The sequence below is a fragment of the Diabrotica undecimpunctata genome, unplaced genomic scaffold (assembly GCF_040954645.1).
Source record: "Diabrotica undecimpunctata isolate CICGRU unplaced genomic scaffold, icDiaUnde3 ctg00002468.1, whole genome shotgun sequence".
NCBI lineage: Eukaryota > Metazoa > Arthropoda > Insecta > Coleoptera > Chrysomelidae > Diabrotica > Diabrotica undecimpunctata.
Genome location: NW_027313670.1, coordinates 1 through 11,100, shown reverse-complemented (window position 1 = coordinate 11,100; position 11,100 = coordinate 1). Strand labels below are relative to the sequence as shown.

The window sequence follows — 11,100 nt, the reverse complement described above, 5'->3', positions numbered from 1 at the left end:
TAATAAACCGAAAGTATATCCACTATATCATCACAAAACCTAAAAAAGTGTCACAAAGTAGCCTCATTTTACGGTGTCTGAAACAACAACATGACCAACTACAACACGTCATACACATTCTTGCCCTACGTGTGGCCTGACTTTTGAAAATTTTGAAATACGTTTAATTTATAGAACAATTTTAACATTTGTTTTCGATACACACGAAATAGTTTCCCATAACATTTGGTGTAAAACAACTAGAGAAGGAGGAATTCAACAATTTAGAATTTCCCATTGAGTTTTCTATGGCCCGTTTGACGATTCACCACCCTGTAGAACAATTTGGTGCTGGAGAAAAACTTTTACTTTAGATGTCAGGGTTCATAGATATAATTGTAAATACTAAAATGTAAAAACTTCACTAAAATATAAAACTGCACACCTTAATAATTAATTAAAATATAGCTATTTTGGAAATAGTTTTTACGATATAAGGTTCTCGTATACTTTTAGTATTTTATTAGTTAATTATCAAATTCAAGGTTACGTAACTTTAATATGTTAACGCATTTAAAGTTAATTGCTATATTTATGTGCCCTGGTTTCCAAAACCAGTTAAGTCCTAGATTATAAATACTCAGAGAAAGAAATCTAATACCTTATTTAAATAAAAGAAATTGATCATCGTATAAAACAGACATTAAGACAAATACTTTAAAGATTAATTTAAAAAATTGTGGCTTAGGATACGACTGAAAAAAAAAATGGCACCTGTAATAGAGAAATTAGTAGATGGTTTTGAAGTTGCAGAAGGTCCACATTGGGATCATAAAAAGCAGTGTTTGTATTTTGTAGATTTTGTCGAAGGTACTATTTGTAAATATGTTCCCTCCACGAAGAAATTTACTAAAGCCAAAATTGGTGAGTAAATACTTTCTGTTACATTTGTTTTCAAGGAATATTCATTTGAGCACTTTGTTACTGTTATGCAAACAATTTTTAATTTAGATATATGCAATATTCATGAGAAAAATTTTAAAATGTCGCATTAGATTTCTTAATAGAATTTTTCATCAGCCGCCATATTTTTCGTACAGACAGATTTGACAATGAGATATAATATACAGTGTGTTCCAACGAAAATTTTACTCAGAAACCAGGAGTTTCTTCAAAATTTAAGAAAACACATACAAAATTCATGCCCTCAAATATAATTCCTACTGTCCCGCATCAACCCCCAGTTTTTTTTAAATAGCAAGTGTAGTCGAGTGGCACATCATTTGAAAGGTAATTTTTTTTTTCTACAAGACACTCTATTTTTTTTAATTTACCTAATTACTTAAAGATAATTTTGGATTTAACTAATTTTTTGAATATAATTTTTTTTCTTCTTGTAAAATTATTACTTTTTCATATGAAATTTTTTAAAGATAATTAATCCTAATTATCTTCTTTAGGGTTTACCAGATTACCTTTGGTTTTAGATTTGTCAACGACTTATTAATCAGAGATATTAGTGTAAAAGCTTACAAAAGGGGGATATTATAGTGAAGGAAAAGTAGAATTATTTAATCTAAACTATGAAAATAATCGGTGTGGTAAGGCTACGGCAACGATATTTAGTACGAACTACACAGAAAAAAACGTAAGTCACCAATACTTTAAACATTTCATTAATAAGTTCTAAGCTAAGGTAACGTTAACAACACAAAGCACGAAGTAGACCGTCAAGTGCGAAATGAAGCAGTTGAAGTGGCGGTATTGGGTCAATTGTCATTTATAAATGGATAATCGTCAGTCTATCAGATAACTACGAGTATATCGTGCATCTGGTGTATTAGCATCTAATATTTATCGAATTATAAAATTCCATAAATTTCACCCTTATAAAATACGATTACTTCATTAATTAAACGAAGATGATTCTGTTCGTCGACTTCAATTTTGTGGACAATTTAGTGAAATCATAAATACCAACCAACATCGATTGTACAATACGTGTTTTTCCGAAGAGTGTATTTTATGTTAAATGGTGAAGTTTATCGGCATAATTGTCTTTATTGAAGTAACAATAATTCTCATTTATTAATGGAGACACTTACACGAATATCGGGAATTAAATATATGGATTGGCATTTTAGAGAATAACGTTATTGGACACTGATCACTGACACATTGGAATCTGATAATAATTTTTTAGAGGATGAACTGACTTTCGAACAGAACGGGGCACCCACACATTATGATATACGCGTAAGACAATATTTGAATTAAGGTTTTCCAGGTCATTGAATTGACAGGAGGGGTCCAATAGAGTGAACGGCCAGATCACTGGATCTTTCGCCTTTGGATTTTTTTTCGTGGGGATACCTAAAATAAAAAATATACGCCACTCCGTCTGCAGATCTTGCACAATTGCGACAAAGAATTGTGACAGAATGCCGATTATTGGCACCGGAGGCATTTGCAAATGTAAGAGTCTTTGAAAATAGACTACATTATTGTATGTTACTCTGAGATAGCGCGTAAATCTTAAATTATCTTTAAAGTTATTCCGTAAATTAAAAAAAATATAGTGTCGTGTAGAGAAAAAATACCTTTCAAATGGTAGTCAACCGCACTTGCTATTAAAAAAAAACAGGGAGTTGATGCTGGACAGTGGGGTGTTACATTCTAGGACACGAATTTTGCATGAAAATTCGTCACCCTCCCAATACAAATTGACCTGTTTTTTTTATGTTGAAGAAACTCTTGGTTTCTGAGTTTCTGGGGGGAGGGAGGTCAAATTTCGTTAGAACACGTATATTATACGTCATACGACAGTTCCAATCAATGTTGAGTCAGTTGAGAAAATAGTTGCGGCTATTTTGTCATGGGACGGATATTTATCATTAAGTAATGAGATTGGGAACACCATAAAATACCAACCTCACCCTGTCCGGGGTAAGGAAGAAGGATTTGATTAGAGATTGGTGCGGAAAGTTAGCGGAGCAGCTTCAAAGATGTCAGTTTACTTACCCAGGAGGTTGTCAATGCAGGAATGCATTGGAATGGATGAAAATACATTCCCGAGTGTAAATTACTGTAAATACATGGGAAACAGGATGGAGAAGGGCATGAGTAGACATGTGACGTTATTTATTATTATTATTATTATATTGCAAATAAGGGCAGAGGAGCGAGCTCCTATTATGCCCAAAAATCAAAAATAAGAAATATCCTTATAAATCTAATACCAATTATAAAGTTAAGTAAACATAAACAATTAAGTATATCATACAAAAGTTGAATTGTGAAACAATAAATAAATAAATAAATAATGCTGTCCGAGAAAAAAAAAACACACACACAATCCTATAAATAAAATAAACCGCTATCAAGTTTATTTTTAAAGATGTTAACACTAGTTGCCGATATGTGTCTTGATCCAAATTGTTCCAGATATTAAAGATTCTATTTGGCAATAAGTTCACCCTGGACCTTGCAGTAGTTTGTTCCCTCGATTTATATCGATGGCCTCTTAATCTTTCGTCTTGATTCAAAGTGAATATGGTGCTTAGGTTCCCAAAATTATGTTTTAAAATACGGAAGGACATAATTAGATCACCTCGAAGACGTCGCTGCTCGAATATCGTAAGATGAGCCATGGATAATATATCTTCATAGTTAGGTCTTACACGGCCGTATGCCGGCTTGCGGCTTTACGCTGAACATTTTCAACTGGGATCTTATCGCGAATGAGATCTGGATTCCACACTGTTCCGGCAAACTCAAGAATAGGTCTAACGTATATTGAGTAAAGTTTTAGACCAATTTAAGTCACTATTAATTATCACTCAGAGATCATTGTGGGAGGTTACCGAGTTTAAGGGATGTCCATTAATAAAGTACGGTAGTGATGGGTATTTTTGCCGATATGTAAAACAACGCATTTTTCAATGTTAAGCGGAAGTAACCATTCTGAGGACCATTTGAATATTGCGTCAAGATCTTGTTGAAGAACATGTTGGTTAATAGTTGGATTCACATATAATTTCGTGTCATCAGCGTAAATGGAAACCTTACTGGATAGGATGAGCGGAAGATCACTAGTGTAGATACAAAATATTAGCGGTCCAAGTACTGATCCTTGTGGGACTCCACTCTTGACTGACTTATCTAGTGAGTGGTCTTTCCCAATACGGTACTCCCCCTATTTAGTGTATTTCAATTTGTCTATATTGTCTCCATAAGCCTAATTTTTTACTAGCTTCTCCCACATTTATTAATCTTAATTAATTATTCATGTTATGATACATTCGTAAATAGTTTTATAGTTAATTTTAAAAAATTCATAAATAACATTGCATTTGCATAAAAAATTAAATAAATATACGTAGACGGTTGCGTTTGAATTTAATTTGAGCCTCTTACCATTCTCTAACATGTGTTTCTGGGTCTACCCGTCATCAGAGAGACTTGTAAGAAGACTTAAACCAAATCAAAACGCACCGACTGGTATGGCAATTATAGGAAAAATAATTACCACAGTATGCTACTAGCGACCTCTAGTGAGGGAAGATGAAGTGAAATGTCGATCGAAATTAAAGTAAACTGTATATCCAAGCTTAATCAAGCCATTTCACTATGCATCAACAATTTACCCATATAAATTTCCATCATTTTTGTACTCATTTCTTCGAGTAAGGACGATAACAAAATAAATGTACGTAGACGGTTGCGTTTGGATTTAATTTGAGCCTCTTACCATTCTTACCAACATATAAAAAATTAACTTTAGTATTTTATTTTCTTTAAATTTTAGTGTAAAGTTGTCAAACAATTCTACAAAAGTTAGGATACGTATCTATTGCTATTTTGGATTTCTTGGCATGACTAACCCTTCAAAAGAACGAAAAACACAATTTTTTTTCGATGACTTTATACACAAACTGTTTCTGCCGTATCCTTCTATACTTTTAAAATATTTACTCTCTGTACTTTTAGGTGATTACAACGTTTCGCTCGTAATACCAGTCAAAAACAAAAACAACGAATTCGTAGTGGGTTTGAATAACTCTGTAGCTGTAGTTGAATGGGATGGAGAAAGTCCAAACGTAAGTTCAGTGAGAAAGCTATATGAAGTAGATGTTGGAACTCCAAATATATTAAATGATGGAAAATGTGATAAAAAAGGAAGACTTTGGGCAGGTAAAAGTTTTTTCTTTGTACCAACGTCGTAGATCGAAAATAATTTGAGACTTAAAATAATAAATACGTCAACCAGTAACTAAATAACAGTTGCAAATTAACATATAAATAGTCAATAAGTAACAATTTAACATTAACAAAGTAAGGAGAAAATAATAAATAGTGAATAATGAGTATGCGATCAAAAATCACAAATACCAAGTACTATAGATGTGTAGATAGACAAAAACGTTATTTTATGATTCTAAGTTTTTAAAACTGTATAGACATAAGCACAAACTAGAATTTATGCAACAGAAAACAGATCCAATATGCACATATATATGTACAAAATTGCATAGTTATATAGTAGATAGCTAGTTTCACAAACTAGTGTTATCGTTATCAAAACAATTGAGGCGTTCTTTGCAAAAACCCAATTTGTCATTATTCACAACGTTGAAGATATTAAAAAAAATTAATTGAACCGTATAAGTTTACGGAAATTCTCAAATTAGTGATTTATTATTTTGATGATTACACACAGTTTACAATATAAATAATATTATTTTTTCCTTTGCTTTAATTATGAAGGATTAATTTATATGAAGGATATTTATAGTAATAAACTAAAATAAAGAATGAACGAAAACTTTTAGTTGAAATGTGAAAAATTGAAATATGAAATTGTTGAAATTTGAAACAAAATATTTAGTCTTCATCACTTACACCACTGCTGTTATCGTCTTTGTCTAAATCGGTAATCTTTTCAGACTGATGACCAGAAACTATGAGCAGTTCGTTATAAAAGTTTTGAGCCTCTGTTTTTTTTTTCAAATATTGGGTTAAATCTCTTTTTTTCCCTGAGGAATATCCTAACGCGTACTATATAAGGGTTTAAATTCAAACTCTTTCGGTGTACCACGTTTGTTTTCTTATAAGGGATTTTTCCCAGCTACCTGTATAAGTCTGTCTTACTAAAACAACCCCAAGTTCATTAACTGAATATTTCAACATTTGCGCAGTTTGGATTTTCACTGGAGGATGAACTGATCTAAGAAACATGAAGTTACTACTTCTGAAATGTTAAATATCATAGACTGATTAACATCAGTTACGGTAAACGGTGATGGTTTGCTCGTAGTATTCTTGATTACATTTCCCATTCTTTAGGCATTTCGATGGTTTCAGATTTTTTTGTGCTTTTCAATCAATAAAAAATCTTGGTCACAACTTAAAAATGAATGGCCTCTAATAGGAAATACATGTGTGATAGTTTCAAACATATGTAAACTATAGACAAGCAAGTACAAAAATTTTATAAGACATAGTTTTTATCTTGTCTGGTACATCCGTCGCTTATTAGGATAAGATTCTTTGTCGTCACCTCATTAGATCGTAAATATTGGAACAATAATGAAACTACTTCATTTTGTCCATTTCTTCCAATAGTTTCAATGTAAGAGAACATAGTTGCAGTATTATTTCCATCATTGTGCACACCAAATAAGTATAATCATAGCGGCCTAGCATAGAATACTGCATTGGTACGTATATGTGGCATTGGAAGGTTTTGCATATAGTCGAAAGACAAGAAACTGTAGTTCTCTGAATCATCACGTGCTTTTAATTTATATATTCCTTTTAGTTCATAAAACTTCTCAGCTTGCTGTAAGTGGATTTTTTTCTAAATATTTAATTTCGGCACGTCTTCTGGATCGTCACAACTAGCTAATAGTTTACTTTGATACCGATCGCAAGTACCACATGTATCACTTCTCGTTAAGCCAAATTTACGGTTAAATTCGGTATGGAATATTTTCCAATATATTCTATAACAAGACTACACCGGGATGTTCTGCTATGAATATTTTATACATCTTTTTCACAGATAGCGTCTCAGGAAGGTAGTAGGTATTCGGATTTTTTGTTCTTGAATAATGAGACTGTCGGTTTTAAGACTTGACATGGCTCTAAATCAAAGCCAATATATTTTCTACCGTTTTATTTGGTCGGTTTGGATGCTTGCCTCGTTTATCCTTTGGTGCTGATTCACCATTAAAGACATGTTTTTGTAGCCTTCGAACCCTTTCATATGTTATTTCATTGTTATGTCATGAAGAACGCAAAAAGCCTTTACAAATACTGGTTCTTCTCTTTTTTCCAACCTTATTTTATAATTATAGGCAGCAGAATGTTGGTCTTTGAGCGTTTGCAGAATATAACCTTGGCTTGGCGCATCATTTTCTACTTCTGTTAATAAAACATCCCTAATTTCAGCGTTTTTTCAGCTTCTTCTTTGCTTTGGAATGTGATAAGATATTGGCTCTACAATGAAATATACTTGTTAATATTTTAATTGTTTAAATAAAGCGATTAATTTTACTTCCAAAGCATAAAAGTGATCGAAAACTCGAGATTTCTCTTCATCAATAATTTTAGATTAACATTGAAACCGTGAACACCTAAAAGGAATATAAATAAATGTTTCACTCATCATTTGACAATTAATATATGTAACTTACCTGCAATTGGGACCCATTTGTACTTGTGCTTTTTCTATGCCCTTATAATTAACATGTTTTGTCCCTTCACTCTTGCCTGTTTTATCTCTGTACGTCTTAGCACCTTCCTTTTCTTTTTTTAATGGCACATTTTTACTTTGTCAACTTTGGCAACTTTGTCGTTCGAATTCATTGTTACTTGTAAATTTTATAAAACTCATTTTACTAAATTGCTTTATGGTGTTTACTTATAAAATCACACAACACAAGTATTCGAAAGAACGTTAACGTATAAAAATCAAGTGAAAGCCAAGCGATAAAGTTTCCTGCAAAAACACCAATAGTCATTAACAACTGTGGTTTTTGCAGGAAATTGCGCTTGACATATGGGGTTTATGCGGAATCGCCTATATTTTTGTCGCTTATATCTTGGACAACTGTGGTTCTAATAGAATTTTCTTACGCCAGGAATGTAGGTAATTAGTCCTTCAAACCATAGATGGTGTAAGTCCATTTCCGAAAAAAACTGACATATGAGTTTTTGCAAAGAACGCCTCAATTGTCAATAATTTGTTGTTCAAAATTTTCAATTAAAATATTATGCTTTCTATCTGTGTATAAATGTTTTTAAATCGAAAAACTTTTGCAACATCAACAAAAGTTATTAGTTGGTTTTACTCTGAGATAGCGCGTGGCGACAACAAACTCTCCTGACAAGCAAAGACCGGAAGTTCCTCAGATATTAAGACCATTTAACCCATATTACCTCATCCGAAAATGCTTTCTTAGGGTGCTAGAGCTCTTTGAAGATGGCGCCTTGTAATTAGTTCTTTTTTAATACCTCCAGAACGCTTCTAGTTATAAAAACGAAAACTAATAAGGTTATTTATCATCCAGAGTTAAATCGATTCCATTAGTTGCGAATTTCTAGTACTGGTCATAGGCGTTCGTTTTGGTGGGTCAAAGGTTATTTTACCGCATCACTTTTTTGTCTTTATCTTTCCCAATCGTCATCCCACTCAGCAATATGTATAGCTCTTTATTAACGATTAAGAGAAACAGGTTCAGTGGTCCCAAAAAATATTGAAAGAGGGGACGTGATGATGCAACAGCACCACATGAAGATGTTATTGTAATGGTAGTTGAAACATCCAGAAATTATCGTTCGAAGACTATCTGCCATGTATCCCACAATTTCAAAATCTTCCGTAGGAAATATCTTACACAGCCAAAATGTATATCCTTTTTATTTTACAAAGGTACAAGCACTGCTACAAGAAGATTTTACTGCTCGTGAAGAATTCGCTAGATGGTTATAAATAAAGCTCGGATTATAGGCCAAATGCCTTTTTTGCCTATTGTAATTGTTTTTTGCACTTTTTGCCTTTTTTCGTAAATTCCGCCTATTTGTGCCTTTTTTAAAATTTCATGGTATTACCCATGATATTATTCTATTACTAAACCATTCTATAATAAAATTTTGGGTCAATAATAAAATATCAATAGTTTGTTTATATAACAGATTTCTAGGAAAATGTCCCTGATCGAGACTTGAGGGTTAACTATTTGAAAATCCCTAAGCTTTATTAGTTTATTATCAGTTGTACAGTCGTTACTGTATCAGAGTTTAGTCACAAATTGCTATATCCTAGTTTAGTTTTGTTGCGTATACCGAAAAGCAAAGAACACGTTTTAAAACGTTTTAGACATTTGTGTGAAAAGATGACATCTAAATTAAGGCTATGGATCGCACCTTATTCGGAACTGTCTCTAGAATGAGATGGAGCATTTTGTAAACCATGCGGCAAATCGGTAAGTTTTATTTTTTCTCTTTTTTTCTCGTCCCACAACATAACTAAATTCTAAAGCGGTTTTAGAATTCTAATTATTTTTTTTTAATTCTCAGATTTCAAGTAGAAAAGAGTACTTTATTGACCAGCATTGTGGAACCCCACTCTAAGTTAGTCCAAATATCTCTGCAAGATAGTTTAAGCAGTTCAAAAAAAAGGAGGAAGACGCATTTAAATTTGCTTTATGCCAGATGATGATTGCATCCAACATTCCTCTGTATAAAGTTAATAACCCCAGTTTTAAATACTTTTTCGAAAAATATCTTAATAAATCCTTACCGGACGAGAGTACATTGAGAAAACATACTGTGGAAAAATGTTATGTGGAATGTATTTCAAAAATTAAGCGGGAGTTAGAGGGCAATTTTTTGTATCTTATCGTGGATGAAACGACAGATGTATGCGGCAGGTATATAGCTAATTTAATGATTTGAATTTTGAACGAAAACTTTGCGAGAAAACCCAACGCTATACCAGTGAATAAAATAGTTTTAATGCTTTCAGATGCTGCGGCATATATGTTAAAAGCTGCTGTTAATTTAAAGATTTTTTATCCTAATTTAATGCATTGCACTTGTGTAGCCCACGGGGTAAATAGAATTGCTGAAGAAATAAGAAATCTGTTTCCGTTGGAAAATAATTTTATAAATTTTATGAAAAAAGTTTTTGTAAAGGCTCCGTTGGGGGTGCAAATATATAAAGAAATAAATATAAGGTTAAATGCTCGAATAAATGAACTTTGATCAGATAAAAGGCATATATCGAGCACAGTTTAATTAAATCTTGCCCAAGTACTTTCGATCCCTAGATCATCTTCAGGGGCATTTCGTCAATTGTGGCCTATCCGGCAAGAACAAGATGTCATAAACATATAAATGTACATTACACTACACTACAAATGGACAAACAAACACTTTAAAATAATTTAAGGAAGGCTACATTACTTGAAGAAGCCGGAGACAGAATGCATTCTGTCTCCGGCTTCTTCAAGTAATGTAGCCTTCCTTAAATTATTTTAAAGTGTTTGTTTGTCCATTTGTAGTGTAGTGTAATGTACATTTATATGTTTATGACATCTTGTTCTTGCCGGATAGGCCACAATTGACGAAATGCCCCTGAAGATGATCTAGGGATCGAAAGTACTTGGGCAAGATTTAATTAAACTGTGCTCGATATATGCCTTTTATCTGATCAAAGTTTATATAAAGAAAGACTTACCGGTGTCCCTTTGCCACTTAAACCAGTAATTACAAGGTGGGGAACCTGGCTCGAAGCAGTTTTTTTTACTTTGTATACTGCAATGAAATAGAATTAGTTATGTCAGAATTTGATGATGATATTTCCGAAGCCATTCGAGAAGTAAAAAAATATTAAAAAATCCAAATTGAAACAGGAACTCGCTTATATCAATGACAATTATAAATTAATAGTTACTACAATTACCTTATTAGAAAAACAAGAGATAAATTAATGTGAGTCAGTAAAACTAATAGATAATTTAAAGACGAAAATTAAATTGGCACCTGGAAGTAACGGTCAATTAATTTAAAAAAAATGAAATATGTTTTCGACAAGAATGACTCTGAGATAGCGCG

General features: G+C 32.5%; 1 protein-coding gene across 1 annotated transcript; it reads left to right on the top strand.

Annotated features, from left to right (window-relative positions):
- Positions 1 to 663: 663 nt before the first annotated feature.
- Positions 664 to 5,172, top strand: LOC140431994 (regucalcin-like; the record flags this gene model as incomplete). Its single annotated transcript, XM_072519860.1, has 2 exons — positions 664 to 903; positions 4,969 to 5,172. Coding segments are annotated over exons 1-2 (361 nt in total), but the record flags the coding sequence as incomplete, so codon positions are not given.
- Positions 5,173 to 11,100: the final 5,928 nt, after the last annotated feature.